Source organism: Sceloporus occidentalis, unplaced genomic scaffold (genome assembly GCF_023333645.1).
Source record: "Sceloporus occidentalis isolate IW3139 unplaced genomic scaffold, rSceOcc1.0.p SCAF_57, whole genome shotgun sequence".
NCBI lineage: Eukaryota > Metazoa > Chordata > Lepidosauria > Squamata > Phrynosomatidae > Sceloporus > Sceloporus occidentalis.
The window spans coordinates 4,708,418-4,724,609 of NW_028317037.1; the positions used below are offsets into that span (position 1 = coordinate 4,708,418).

The 16,192-nt window shown below is 40.6% G+C and overlaps 2 protein-coding genes across 2 annotated transcripts in view; both read right to left on the bottom strand.

Annotated features, from left to right (window-relative positions):
* LOC149287748 (uncharacterized) overlaps positions 1-16,192 on the bottom strand; it is a 792,175-nt gene that overhangs the window by 383,640 nt on the left and 392,343 nt on the right. The gene's annotated exons all lie outside the window — the stretch shown is intronic.
* The window catches only part of LOC149287757 (uncharacterized), a 37,121-nt gene continuing 27,714 nt past the window's right edge, over positions 6,786-16,192 (bottom strand). Inside the window, exon 2 of the mRNA XM_089492586.1 lies at positions 6,786-7,730. Coding sequence (XP_089348712.1) covers positions 6,913-7,730 — 818 coding nt within the window. The 3' untranslated portion in view covers positions 6,786-6,912. The remainder of the gene's footprint in view (positions 7,731-16,192) is intronic.

The window sequence follows — 16,192 nt, forward strand, 5'->3', positions numbered from 1 at the left end:
CGGGGATGCTTTGATTGAGAGTTCCTGCATAGCAGAATGGGGTTGGACTGGATGGCCCTTGTAGTCGCTTCCAACTCTATGATTCTATGATTCTAAGTGAACATGAAACATGTAATAAGAAAGTAATGCTATGTAATGAGAGGAAAAGGTATGTATACAAAGAACAATTACAATACACAAATCAGCTTCATTTTATCTACTCTGAATAACATACTGATGTAATGCAGAATAACATCTAAACAATGATAATGTAAAAACTAATTTCAGTTCATTACTATGAATAACCTACTAATGTAAGTAATACAGAATGACTGTATATAAACAAGGGCAATTGTGAGTACAGTTACACAAAGGCTTCAGTACAATGACAATACATATAATTAAGAATGGGCTACAACAAAACAACAAAAGGAACAATTACAAGACACAAACTCCCTCCAATATATCTGCTCTAGGTGACATGCTAAAATAGATGATATGAAACTGAATAAAGTGCTGTTATCCCTGTCTTTGGGAATTGATGGAGGACGTTTCAAGACAAAAGGTCTTCCTCAGCCACAATGGAGCAGGCTGTCATCTGAGATACTCTAGTTCTTCCTCATTCAAGAAATGTGCCAGAGACGTATTTTGCAACCCATCTTCCTCTACTCTCTTGCATGAAACGTGTCCTGGTTTTGGGATCTTCTGGGGAGGCCCTAGTTGCTGTCCCAGGAAACTCTCAGGTGCATTTGGGGGGAAGGCAGGAGAGGGCTGCTTGGGGGCTGCTCTCAGGATTGGGAAACCCTTCTTAGTCTTGCTGTTTTCATTAATATTCTGCTTCCCCCGATTTGGGACACAAGGCAGGTTCTGACCATTAAAACAACCGTTGTTTTTGTTGTGTGTCTTGAAGTGGTTTCTGACTTATGGCGACGCTATCCTGGGTTGTTCTTGGCAAGATTTGTTCAGAGGAGCTTTGCCATTGCCTTCCCTTGAGGCTGAGAGAGTGCGACTTCCCCAAGGTCACCCAGAAGGTTTCTTTTTTAAATCTTTATTGTATTAAAAGACATATTTTGTGACAGCAGCTAGAACAGAAATAGCTAAATTATGGAAATATGAAAAGATACCAACTTGGGAAACCTGGGAAAGTAAATGAGTCCAAGGAATTGGATAGACTATCATATATAGCCCAAAATCATGATAAAGGTGAAAGAAAGGAGGAGTGGAGGAAAGTTTTGATAAGGGAAAAGAATGGGAATTAAACTTGTCGCTAGTGGAGGACTAATCAAAGTCCTCTCTTTTTACTGTTCTCAGTGGATTTGGGAGAATGAAATTTAAGTATCTTTAAGAATATTATGCTATGCATGTTAAAAATTGAATATAAGAATATTCTGTTTATTTTTGCTTTCTTATATAAATCCCAGGTCAACAAAGAATGATTGAATGAATCGTTGTGTATATTAAAAACAATAGAGAGAGATCCATACAATGAAATTGATGTAAACATCTGTATAAATATATATTTCTTCAGTTGTTGTTAAAATTACAAAATAGTAAGAGAAGTAGACAAATTTTCTTTGTAAAATTGAAAGAAAAAAATTGCAGTTTCTTTCTTTTTTTACTTAAATTGTAAAGGAATAATTCACAGCTAGAGATCATATTTCGGAGGGAGGTTTCAAGGCGAAGGACATTCAAATGGGCTCAGATTCAGAAGACGGAAAAGGAAGACTTAAGAGGGTCCCAAATGACCAGTTAAGACTCAGATTTGCTTTTACAGGCTATTTTTATTTGGATTATGTATTGGTCGTGTTTTATGTATTTGGAAACTTAAATAAATATGAATTTAAAAAAATACATATAACTTATAACAAACAAATGAACAACCTTTAAATTACCAAACATACATAGGAATGCCATATATACATATAATTCTAAATGCAAATTAGAATAAACTTCCAAACCTAAAGCGACAGCTAGCTCCTTTCTTTAAATAATCCTCTTTTATCTCTGGCTAATTAGTCTTTACATCTTTTCTTGTTCTCAAGTCGATTTAGACTCATGGCGACCCTATGGATGAGAGTCCATAATTCTCTATTTGTCTTCATACTTGACCTATACCAATTTTATTTTGAATTGGAATGATTCCCTCCCCTTTTCAATGTAAATCCTTTGTACATATTCCCCCAGATATTACCATTTCTTCCCACAATACATAGTAATCTTCATTACAAATTTGACGTTTATATAATCTTTATTATTTTCTGAGTCATAAAAATAGAAAAAACGATACAAATCCAGTATCCATAACATCACTGTCACAAATCTTTCCGTTTCCTTGGACCCACTTTCTGCTTTCTGTCTTCTTGGCCTTTCAAAGAGCTCACTTTCATCATATTATAACCGAACCCTGCTTTTAAACACACATTTTATGCACAACTCTAAAACGTATGAACACAATATATCCCAATTGCTTATTGATAATATCAGTTTCCATTTATGTTCTTATCTATTGTCAAAATAACGTATGCATAACTTCGCAGTATTCGATTCCTTCTTTATCATGCTTTACTTTAAGCAGGAGACTCAAACTTTCTTCTACTGACCTATAATTAAGCAGGAAATAAAAATACACATTTAAACCAATTTTTGAAGAAGAAACTTTGTAGATTCAATTCCAGTTAATTCAGACCTCAATGAGCTTCAGATTTTAGTTCCATTCTTTTCCCATTCCTCTTCTCTTTTTCCATATCCTAATTCTGAGCCCTACAAGAGAGTTTGTCCCATTCCCTGCAATCATTAACTCTCTACATACAATTTTCCCGTCTTTGAGTCTCATCTGACTTCCATAACTTTGCTATTTCAATTCTAGCTGCTGTTACAAGATATAATGCAATCCTCCAATATTGTCTTTCGTCTCGTGGGCTTAAAATCGAAGTTATATTGAGTAAGTACAACTTAGGGCTCATTGGGAATTTTATTCCCAATATCTGCTGTATTGAGTCATGTACTTTCTTCCAAAATGTCTGAATTTCCCTGCATTGCCACCATATATGATAGATGTTTCCCTTTTTACAATCACACCCCAACAATTCCCCTGTGCTAATTTATAAGGTTTGTTTAGCTTCCATGGGGTGTAATATCACCTGTTCATTATTTTCATGTGATTCTCTTTTAGATCCTGCGCTACTGTAAATGTATTTGTTCTATTCCAGGCGTTTTGCCATTCTTCCATTTCAATTTTGCATCCCATATCCTGCGCCCATTTCCCCATATACTCTTTTACAGTCTCCTGTTCCATATTCCTCCTCAACAGTAGTTTGTGTCATTTGGATATCTTTTTCTTATCAGGTTGCCAGAACAAATCATCCAATCCGTTTAGTCTAGCTTCGATCCCTATTGTTTTGTCGTCTACCAGAAATCTTTGTTTTAGCTGGTAGAAATTAAACCACTGTCTATTATGTCCATCCTTGTTAATATCTTCCCTAGATCTTATCGACCAATTCCCTGATTGATCCTTCTTAAGCCAATGTTTGTAAGTGAGCCAATTACTGATGCTTATCCATCTACCGAAGAGTGCCTTCTGGGCCGATGTCCGAAGTGGTAACTTAAACTAAAATGTCTTTTTAATCTTGTTCCAAGTGAGTAGTAAAGATTTCCTCATTGGATGATTAATGAAATCTTTATTCATCCCCAACTTCTCATAACATAAGAAGGCGTGCCAACCAAATCTTAACTGCACATTCTCTAGATCAAGCATTTCTTTGTCCTCTAGTTTAATCCAGTTTTGGATCCAAATTAGATTACATGCCCAGTAATATAATCTGAAGTCTGGGAGCGAATAGCCCTCTCTCTGAATCATCTTTGATCTCCTCCCATTTAATCCGAGGTTTGTGTCCTTTCCATATGAATGTTTTTAGCTCGGCTTCCCAACCTTTAAATATCTTATTCTTAATCTCTATTGGCAAATTTTGTAGCAGAAACATAATTTTCTGTAGAACTGCCATTTTGATTACGGCAATTCTGCCTAGTAGTGAAAGATTTAACCAGCTCCATCTCCTTAAATTTTCTCTTATGTCTTTCCATACCCCTCAATAATTATTGTCTTTAGAAATCCAAATTCCTAAGCACCTCAGTTTCTTTCCTACTTGGAAGCCCGGTTTCCTCTTTCATTCCTCTACCTCTTCTCCAGTCATATTTTTATTTATCAACACTCTCTTCTCTTTATTGATTTTCAGTCCTGTGAATTTGTTTAGCTCCTGTAGCAGCGGTTCTCTGCCCCGATTTGGGTCCTCCAAAACTGTTACCACGTCATCCGCAAACACTCTTATCTTGGTTTCCTTTCCTTTCCTATTAATCCCTTTTATATTTGGATTACATTTAATAGAGGAAATCAAAATTTCCATCACTTCTAAGAATAAGAGCGGTGACATCGGGCATCCTTGCCTTGTGCCCTTATTTACCATACATTCTTGGGATCTTTCTCCGTTGATAATTAAGCTCTTTGCCGATTATATATTTGCCTTATTGTCTCCCATTTCCATACTTTTTACCACTTCTATCAAAAAATCCCATCTCTCGCTGTTGAAGGCTTTCTCCGTGTCAATAGCAATTAGGGCACATTTTTTCTCATTACTGACCTGGTAAAATTCAAGACAATTTATAATCGTTCTGATATTGATCCTAATCAATCTCCCTGGTAAAAATCCGTTTTTCTCCTTCCCAATTGTCGAATTCAAAATTCCCTTCAGTCTGCTGGCAAGTATTTGTGTGAATCTCTTATAATCAGTGTTCAGCAAACTTATTGGTCTATAATTAGTCATTAACAAGCTGTCCTTTCCTTCTTTAGGAATCAAAGTGATACTCGCTAGCTCCCATGAGTCTGGAATCCCCTCTGCATTAATAGGATTAAACCATTTATATAGTGGATCCACTAGTTCCCCTTGAAATATTTTATAATATCTAGCTGTAGATCCATCCACTCCAGGGGATTTCCCCTCTTTATCATCTTCTTATCTTCCCTCCGTCTATGGGGCCTGCAAAGGGAAGGGGCTTCCTTTCCTGGGGAGGGCATGGTCTAGATCTTCCCTCTCTATGGGGCTTCAAAAGAAGGCTCCAGGGCAGAGGAGAATGTGGCCCAATAGAGGGACCCTAACATTTCCCCAAATGAACACATTCTTCGTCTCTCTGTCCAGAGGCAGAGCCCTCTTTCCCAAAATGGCTGCTGAGGGAGTCCTATCCAAATGCCCCCTGTCTTTCAGCAGCCCCCTTTATGCCATCTCTTCCCTTGACACTTTCCTTCTTTCCTTCCTTTAACCTCCATCCCTTCAAGGAAGGGGACTTTCAGGCAAAGAACTAACAATGGTTTCCATGTCCTTTCTGCTTGTTCCCAGAGGAGGATCACTGAGCTTTGCAGGGTTGTTGTGAAGGGTAACTAAAGGATGTGTGTGTGTGTGTGTGGGGGGGACTAATTCAGATTCTGTGGGCCTCTAAGCCTAGTTGCCAGGGGGATATCCCTCTCCCCAGAAGGGGCTTTGAGCTCCCTCCGTCTGCCTGTTCTTGGCTTTGGCCTAAATCTGGGCTCTTCTCTCCCCCACAGACAGAGCCCCCTTCCCCCAGGGAAAACCCCTTCCCCCCAGAAAGCTGTTGTTTCCAATGCTATTGAAGCCTATGCTATCTGATGCTTTTTATTTGTCACAAAAGTCTTTTGACTGGGACCCTCCCCTCTTCCCAGAGATGAAGAGGGTGCCCCCATTGGAAGACCAAAGAGGGGGGCTTGCAAGCCCTTATCTCCCCCCAAATGAGGAGGAAGGGAGGGAGGGTCTCTCCTCTGCCCCACTTTCCAGGAGGGAGGGGCTCCTCAAAGCCCTTTTTACATCTAAAGGACCCTGCCCCCTCCCCCCATGGCCATGCCTCTCCTCAAGTGCCCCCTGCCCCCTTTTTCTCATACATTTCTCTCCCCCACTTCCATCTCTTCCTCCCTCTGAACAGACTGTGAGGGCAGCAATGGCTTCAGGGCCTGAGACTGAGCATGTGCACATGCCCCAAAGGCCCCTCCTGAGCATGCGCAGGGATCGCCAGGGCCTTGCTGCTGCTGCTGAGGCTTATTCGGTTGACAGCCTTTGCGGAAAGGGAAGGAGTGCACCCTTCTTTCCTTTCTTCCTTCCTTTGAGGAGACTTGGAGGATGCCAGAATGGAGCCCAAGGAGGAGCTGGACTCAGGAGGGAAAGGGAAGGAAGGAAGGCTCTGCTTTGTACATAGAGCTCTATCTGTCTGTTTGGTATGTGTTTGTGTGTGTTTGCCTCTTTTCTTCTTATGGCTGGGAATGGAGCTGAGGACTGATGAGAGAAAAAAGTGTATTTTGTGCAAATTCAGAACTTCTGTGCATCAAAGAGTCCAACACATTGAAACAACAAATAACTTTATTGAGAAAACATCAGAAATTCAGTGTTTAAACCAGAACTGCCCTCCCCAAGACAAAGAATACATTGAAACCCCAACACCTAAAACCCACCCTCTTCCAATCCTAGCCTCCACCTCCACAGTCGCACAGTCTATGCCCCAAAGGGAACAAGGCCCCCTTTGCCATTCCCAGAAACTAGACCCCTTTCTGTTAACACCTGCCCCCACCTTTCTTCAGACAACATCCCACACTTTCCAAAAGCTATCATTCCCATAACTATTCTAGCCAGTTGTAAAAAAAAATCCCAGCACCCCCATCTAGCTGACCTATGCCACGACCCATAATCCCCAGCCGAGTTTATAACCTGAAGCAATTATCTATACTAATAGTAATTAAACTTAACAAACTATAACTTTAAAACAGAAACAGACATATAGACAGACAAACGTAACACACAAAATCACAAGGGCATTTCTTTGCATTATTGGATTGAAAATATCCTTTTTGTATTTCTTATTGACAAAAACAATGTTAGTTTACTGCTGAGATTGGAGCGGCTTCTCTCCTGTGTGGACTCTCTGATGTCTCACTAAGATTGCCTTCAAAGAAAAACATTTCCCACAATGCTGACATTTGTATGGCTTCTCTCCTGTGTGGACTCTCTGATGTTTCACTTGGTCTGACTTTGAAGAAGAACATTTCCCACAATGCTGGCATTTGTATGGCTTCTCTCCTGTGTGGACTCTCTGATGTCTCACTAGGTGTGACTTGTCAGAAAAACATTTCCCACAACGCTGGCATTTGTATGGCTTTGCTCCTGTGTGGATTCTCTGATGCATGACAAGGACTGATTTGTAGGCATACCTTTTCCCACAATGCTGGCATTTGTATGGCTTCTCTCCTGTGTGGACTCTCTGATGTTTGACTAGATTTGACTTTAACGAAAAACATTTCTCACAACGCTGGCATTTGTATGGCTTCTCTCCTGTGTGGACTCTCTGATGTATCACTAGGTGTGGCTGCCGAGAAAAACATTTCCCACAATGCTGGCATTTGTATGGCTTCTCTCCTGTGTGGACTCTCTGATGTGTCACTAGGTGTGGCTGCTGAGAAAAACATTTCCCACAATGCTGGCATTTGTATGGCTTCTCTCCTGTGTGGACTCTCTGATGTTTCACTAGGTGTGGCTGCCGAGAAAAACATTTCCCACAATGCTGGCATTTGTATGGCTTCTCTCCTGTGTGGACTCTCTGATGTATCACTAGGTGTGACTTTGAAGAAAAACCTTTCTTACAATGCTGGCATTTGTATGGTTTCTCTCCTGTGTGGACTCTCTCATGACTCACAAGTTCTTCTGTAAAGAAGGACAATCACAGTCAAGAATGAATATCAGAATTAAGAGAGGAGGGTGCTACCCCAATTTTTAACCCTTGCTGAACCCTCCCTATTTGATGTTAAATTAATTAAGTTGGTGAGAGTGACCCGAGCATGACACTATTGCAGATGTCCCGAAATCCATGAAACAATTGTATCCCTACTGACAGGAGCAAAGAAGAGATTGTGGTAGAACTGCCTTAAGGGAATTGGTCGAAGCAGATAGTCAAAGGACTGTTGAAAAAATATTCCATTAAACATGATTTAAAATATTTTGATTGACAAGTGGCATCATTTCCTATGAGACTGCCATAGTTTCCTGAGTCAGAGCCCAAAGCATGATGCAATCTAACTGCAGAGGTCACTTCATGCTCTTTTGCCCCAGATGACTCACAACCAATACACTATACAGCTCATCTGCAGATTGGTGTAGACTGGATTGGAGTTGTGTGTACAAGAGATTGTGAAGTTGATGGAAGTCAGAGAGCTTGCAAAGATTTGTATTATTTTGCAACTCAGGATAGAGAACCTCCAAGGACTTGGGTGAAATCAACTGTGTCTGTGAGTTACTTTTAAGTGTGGACAGTAGTCAGTGCATTGCCAAAACCTATATCTGGATATTTGTTTCCATACTCTGCTATGTTATTGTTGAGCTGCATCTGGAAGTGTTGCTTTCAGATTGCGCTGTACATTGGCTTATGAACAGGACTGGAATTCAGAGCTAAGAAGGACCTGAGAGCCGGTGTGCTAATCCCTTTTGTCTGAGGTATTTGCATCAAGCATCCGTTGCATTCAGTTTGGATTCAGACAATTCTTTCCCCACCCAGGAAACATACTAAAGCGATTTAAACCATTTTGAACACTCAGTCTCTGTCCATAAGCAACAATTTCAGTATAAATGTCCGCCCTGATATTTATGTTAAGGAAAAGCAACATGGGACATACAGTGATTGAAATAAAACTTGTATGTGAGAGTCAGGATGACTCAGCAGAAGCAATTAAGAGCCACACAGGTGTAGAAGGTAAAGGAATTAACAAGTCCTAAATGCCAAGGACAGAAATGCAAAGTGGATAATTGAACACACCTGAGAATTGTTAAGTGGTCAAGGCTGAGATGATGAAATCATCAATTCTGGGTAGAAACAAGAGAACCAATGAGAGTGGATATACACGCCCACTGGGTGGAAACTGACAAGAGTGGGTGGTATGATCCAAGGACTATAATAATGGCTATGATTCCGAATGTATTTTGTGGGTAGTAGCAGTGGGTAGTAGTGGATAGTAGTGAGGAGTTGTATTGGATAGTTTTGGAGCTGTATATAGTAGAATAAAGTAGATCTTTTAAATAAGACTACTGAGTTGTCTGGTGTCTTGAGTGAAGATACAAGAGCCAGCTGGATCCTGAAGAAGTGTGAAGACTTCTGTGGAAGCAAGAGTGAGAAGGCTTGGAGAGTTTGTCAGGGTCTTCAGCCTATTCTCTGTAACTCTGCTGCTTTAGAGCAAAGCTTTAACCACTGACCAAAACTGGTCAGCGCCGGTGCGTAACAAGGTGGTGAGTTCGAGCCAGAGGTGAAGAGCTACAACTCCCATCATCCCTGACAATTTACTGTTCTTTGGCGTCAGTCCCGTTGCAGAGAGAAACTCTGTTGGTTTACATGGCTAAGCGCCTCAATATACTCAACAAAACCACTTTCCGTTCCCTTGCAGGACCCTCAGCAATTGGAATCAAGAACATTCTAGGAAATGTATTACCATTAGTATAGCTTTACATTATTCACCAATCCCACCTTTTTTACTTACCTCTTGTGTGTATGAATGAATGCTTGTGTGTGTGCGCGTGCGTGCGCGCCGTGTGGGTGCATGTATTTTGCTTTTTCCCTAAATAAAACATAAAAACCCATTTGAAATGCCTCTGGAGTTATGTGAGATTGCGTGCCTGGTATAGTTGGGCTGACCTCTGAGGTCACTGTTGCCTGACGAAAATTATGTCTCTTCTTAGGGCTAAGTACCAAATTCCCCCCCCCCCACCCAAAACATAGCACTTGCAAGTGTCCTCCCCAGACTCCAGCATTTTGAGTAACAAAGGGCTCCTGGAACCAAAAAGGCAGCTAAGCAAGCTCAAGTTGGAAAATAAAAGTGCTTTTTCTCTAACTGTGTCCTCCTTTGCTTCCTTCCTAAATACTACTCATAATTGCTAAATAAAACCACTTAATATGTCTGAAAACAAGGACCTGAGCCGGTTCTCATTAGTTCACTGAAACCAGTTCTGAAAATCTGTCAGAACTGCCTCCCAATCCCCAAGGCCCCTCTCCTGGCCCTTCCCAGGGGTCCCTTCCTCTCCGCACAGAGCTAGGCGATCCTGGCTTTGCTCCTGCCTTCCCCTCCTGGCTCCCAGAGGCCTGATCCCCTTCACTTTCTCCCTCTGCTCTCTAACCTTCTTTCTTGCTCATCAGCATCTCATTTTCAGCATCTCTTCCATGCCTTTCACTTTTTCACTTTCCGTCCGTCTCTTTATCACAGACATATACCCACAGAGTGTGATGCATAAAAGGGACACTTTGAGGCCCATTTCTTGAGAAAGGCAGGATAATCAATATACAAATAATTCATTGGCAAAGGCAGAGCAAAGGAGCTGGGACCTGGACTCCAATTTTGGTGAGGGTGAAGTGCCAGGGAGCAGTCTTAAAACAGCCTTAAAACATCTATAAGACAGGCATGGACTACTGATGGGGTTTGGAGGAGATCTCAGGGGCAACCCCACATTGTATTGCTGGGGGGGAGGGGGGTCAGAATGAAATAATATTTTGCCCCTCAGCATCCCACAGCATCCCTTTGGGGAAGTGGAGGCCATTTTACCACTGTTGAGCTCTCTCTGAGCCACTGCAGGCCCAAGAGAGGTCTTTCCCCCAAGAGGACTCTCCAGAGCTTTAAAAGGATGGAAGAGGCGCCAAAAAAGTAGGAAACTTGCCCAGGGATGTGCTGAGTACAATTTGGGTGTGAAAAGCATTAATCTCTTTGGCTTTTCCCCACAAAATCCTAGAATAGGAAGTTTAGGATGGAGTATTTAGAATCCTTAGAAACTGGAGAGCAATAGTGCCTCACTGAACTACAAATTCAGATATTCTACAGGATGTTGCTATCACAATTAAACTATGCTTTAAAGGGCTCTAGGATTCCAAGGAGACCACAAGTTGAACATGGGCCAACAGTGTGATGCAGCAGCTACAACGGCCCATGTGATTCTAGGGTGCATCATTACAAGAACAGTTTCTAGATCAAGAGAAGTAATAGTGCCACTCTATTCTGCTTTGGTCAGGCCTCCCTTGGAATAATCCTGTGTCCAGTTCTGGGCCCCACAATTCAAAAAGGATGTTGACAAATTGGAGCATGTCCAAAGGAGGGCAACCGAAGTGGTGAAGGGTCTGGAAAACATCAGGCTCTATGAGGAGCAGCTTAGAGAGCTGGTTTTGTTTGGCCTGGGTAAAAGAAGATAAAGAGTGGATATGATAGCCATTGTTCAATATTTGAAAGGGTGTCATTTTGCGCAAGGAAAAGGCTTGCTTTCTGCTGCTACAGAGAAAGGGAGACACCACAATGGATGCAAGCCACAGGGAAAGAGGTTCCACCGAAACATTAGCAGGAACTTTGTGACAGTAAGAGCTCTTATACAGTGGAATATACTCCCTTAGAGTTTGGTGGAGTCCTCTTTTTTGGAGGTCTTTCAAGAGGCTGGATGGCCATCTCTTGGGGGTGATTTGAATGTGTATTCCTGCAGGGCAGAAGGGGGTTCAACTGGATGGCCCTTGTGGTCTATTCCTATTCTATGATACTATAATTCTAATGGAACCATAGCGACACGATAATATAGTATGAAAGGGCCCTCAGTCTTTATAGAAAGAGCAATGGGTTCAGGTTCCTTACCTACAGAAGCCACATTCTCATAATTGTCCATCATTACAGAATTGTACAAAAGTTTCTGTTTCTTTGTCAACAGATTCCATTCTTCTTCAGAGAAATATACTGCCACATCTGCAAAGGTCACCTGAAATAGAAAATAGCCCTCATCCAGAGAGTGACTAAGCAAAAGGGGAGGAAAGAACATGGTGCATCCAAATATTATTTGATCGCTTCAGAATTCAGTCCAGGAAATAAACTTTAAATGCCGTCAGCCAGAAAAAAGCTACTGCCTTTGAGATGTTTCTCCTGAATCCTTTCAATATAATCTACAATATAATAAAAATATAATTTAGGCCATGGTTCAGCTATTGAGGATGGATTAGGATACTGACTATCCAAACACATACATTATATTTAGCCACAAAAGAATTATGGTGCATTTAGCCATTTCTTGCCAAATTTCGGAGGCAAATGTCATTTTAAAAAACAGTTCTGGGGAGCACTCTGGACTTGAGGGCCACTGGGCCCATCCTCAGTTTAGATCCAGAGATGGTCTCCCATATCCCCAACATTTCACAGACCGAAAAAGCAAGGCACATGTGGACAAGCAACACCAGAAGGTGGTGAGGATGGCCAAAGTTGTTTATTGGGAAGATCACACAAGCTATGAAGGGCACAGCAGTTTGCTTTTGCCTCAGCCTCCTGGCAACGGAAGACCCTGGCAACTTATCTCCTCTCCTCTCCCCCCTTTTGAGTTGATGGGGTGCAAACTCCTTGGAAGTCATTTTGCAGCAACTGAAATGAGTTGAGGAGAAGGAGGAAAGTGGCTGGAGGAGAGAGAAAACGGGATATTTTTGAAAGCATCTGAAAAAGTAGGGTGACAGAGGATTAACCTGAACTTTCTCTGCCAAACTGGGACAATATGTTCTCCACTTGCTTTCATGAGCTGGCCCAACAATGACACAAATGAAACTAATAGTAAGGATGGCAACTCACCAAAGAGTTGTTGTACTTCAACCGCCTCTTTCTCTTGGAGCCCAACTTCCTCTGCTTGGCCTCTGTGTTGGCCATTAGGTGGGTAAGGGGGAGGGTGTCCTGGTGGCCCTGCACTTGGTTCTCTTCCAGTAAAATATGCCCCAAAGCTGTGTACAAGGAGACCGATATGAAGTTCCTGAGAAAAGAGACTAGGGTTAGGCTTGGTTTGTCAAAAAATCCCGCATCACTCAAAGACACAGAGAACAGCATGCTGCTAGTGAGATACGCAGGTGACATATGCCTCTTTTGGGCCAATGCAGAGATGGGTATCCCCTTCCTCCCTCTTCACCAAACAAAGCCCCCTGGACCTAGCATAGATTCACTGCAGCTCCCCTACACAACAGATACTCCATGTTAAAATGCTTTTGACATTGCTATGTTGCACAGCACATGAAGCTAAACGTTAATGTATGGCGCCAGATTCTGTATCTTGACTGTAGTCAGTAGCTTGTGAACTGAAGAAACACCTGTCTCTTTCTCAATGAGCAAAGAGACACTGTAATCTTCTCTCAGATGAGGCTTTTATTCCTATAAGAAGTTCCACTGTGTACAACACTATATACATCGACACCCTCCACCATCCACACCAGTAACAACCCACTCTGAGGCATACACTGTCTGACTCTTCCTCAGTGACAGTTGAGAATGACAGTTGACAGTTGCATCAACATTCCAGTGATGCACTGTTTAAATGCTGACGCATATAACTGCCACTAGTGCTGTCAATGACTTCCACAACAGCTCCACCTAGTGGCCACATGCATGTCATTTCCTGAGACCTGTTCACCATGGTCCTGACACTCCATGCCTTGTGAGAGTGGTGGGGGGTCAGGGGATGGGAATTGGAGAGGACCCTGGCTATGTCCCTGTAGCGAGATGTGAAATGAGCGCATCATCTGCTGAAACCTCCTGACCTCCCCAGTGGCCCTCAGAGGAGAAGGCCTTCCTTTGGCTTCTGGCTAGAGAAACACAGCTGGATGCTTCTCCAATGCCTCGCACCCAACACTCTCACCAGGCATGGAATGACCATGGAGCATGGCTTCCACAATTCCCATTTTCCATTTTGTATTCCTTCTGATTTCACATCTATTTTAAACCTCTCCCTCATTTGATGATAAAGATACCAGTGACAATCTAGGCCAGATTCTTTAGGTTCTTCTTGTGTTTTGATCTCTAGTTTTCCTTGCGATTCTTTCAGTACATCCTTGTATCTCAACCATTTAGTTTTCTGGATACTTTTCCTCCCGAAAAGAGCCTCATGCGGCAAAAACCATAAAGGTATTTTTGGACATATTCTACACTTGTTTTTCCCCAGATCTTCAATAGAGCTTTTCTTACGAAATGATTTGTGCTTTCTTTATGAACTTTCTCTTTACCGTAAATTAGGTAACCATGCCACCCAAATCTTAAATGTTCACCCTCCAGATATAATAATTGTTCATTCTCTAACATAAACCATTCTCTAATCCAAACTAAACAACAAGCAGCATAATAAAGTCCTCTTCTACTTTTGTCATCACAAAGTATTTTCATTTTATCCTGGCTCTTTTTTAAATTCCAAATACATTTTGAGATTTCCTTTTGCCATAGATTCAAGGGTTTTTCATTCTGGATGATGGGTATCGCTTGGAACAGAAACAGTATTTCAGGAAGGAAACTCATTTGGATCAGTGATATTTTTCCTAATATCAATAAGTGTAATTTCCCCCATTTTTCTAGGTCTTTTCTGATTTCCTTCCATGTGTCTCATAGTTATTGTGAAATGGATCTGAGTTTGTATTTCTTAAATTGATTCCTAGATATTTAACTTTATTTCCCACTTTAAATCCACTAATTTCTTCCAGGATTTGTTCTTCCTTTCCCCATATTTTTTGTTATTAATGTTGTTTTGCCTCTGTTTACTTTTAGTCCTGAATCATATTCCAATTCCACTATTACATCCATCAATTGCCTTGTGCTCTTTTCTGGGTTCTCCAGGGAATACAAATGTTGTCTGAGAAGACTCTCATTTTAAACTCGGTTGTTTTTAATTTTTATTCCATTGGTCTTATTTTCTAATCTTATCCTATTAATCAGTGCTTCAAGGATCAGAATGAACAAAAGGGGTGACAGTGGGAAAGCTTGCCATTTACCTTTAGAAATCTTAAACTCTTCTGGTTTTTATAGTTAACAATTAGTCTTTGATCTTTCTACATTGCCTTTATCCATCTATAATAAGAAGCTCCTATTTCCATTTTTCAAGTGTCACAAATAACATATCCTGTCCTAGGTTATTGAAGGCCTTTTCTAAAAAGATAAGTGTTTTTTTGTTGTGCCTTTGAAAATATTCAATTATATTTCAGACGTTTTGTATATTACCACTGACTTGTCCTTATGAATCCAGTGTTTAAGAACTTTTTTGAGTCTATGGGCCAAAGTCATAGGAAATAATGTATAATCCATATTTAATAAGGAAATTAGCCTATAGCTGTTTACCTCAGTTGCATCTCTATCTTCTTTTAACAGCAAAGTTATATTAGCTTGTTTCCATGTATCAGGATAATGGTTTTCTTTGATGGCATTTACAGGAAGAAATACCTTTAAACCCTTTGATCTTTTTGCTCACTATGACATGTAAACTGAAAAAGGAAGTAGCTAAAAGATTTTCCAGACTAATTTTGTAGATGGTCACTCACAGTATTGGAAAAGCATCCAAATTCCTAAAATAGAGGAGTGGATAATTAAACTAAGAGAAGCAAAGGGATTGGACATTTTAACTGCAATCATGAGGGATAAACCAGTTGAGAAAACTAAAGAGGACTGGTCATGCTTTGATTTATTTTGTAATACTAATTATTAATTTACAATCCCAGATATCATATGGAAAGTCTACAGGAACATTAAAGGTTTAACACGTATCGATACCTTGTAGGAATTTAAGTAAATTAAATAAAAGGGTCATCTTAGCTTAACTTTGAAGTAACTTAATAGTACATTTCTGACAGTTTTGTATATCAGGATGTTATTTATTGCATGTTGTATGTCTATGTTATAGGTATTTGTACTTTTTTGTTGTTGTAGCTGTATTTGTTATGCAAATGTCTTGGTATGTTTTTTTCATTTTTGTTTGTAAAGGATTGTTTATAAACAAATTACAAAAGAAAAAAAGTGGTTTCCAACCAGATTATTTCTGAAGTGCAGATACAGCCTCAGTTGGTTATAAAGGATAGAAGAACCCAATTCGTACTTTTATCCTGTTAAGAATGGTTTTGCTTTTTTAAATAAAAGCAGTTTGCTTTTCTGTCTAATCCTTTTTTTGTTGTTGTTGTTCTTGTTTGTTTCTATGTTTGTTTGTTTCATTCTTGGTAATATGATTTATTCTGGTCTGTCTCCTTCCTTCTTGCCTGAAAATCCATTAATAAGGAAACTGGGAAGACTTTTAAAACCTCCCAAAGGAGCCACTTTTGGCCTTTTTGGGGGGACTAGCCTCCTCTTAGAAGCCAAAGCCCAATGTTTGTGAAGAATAATAGT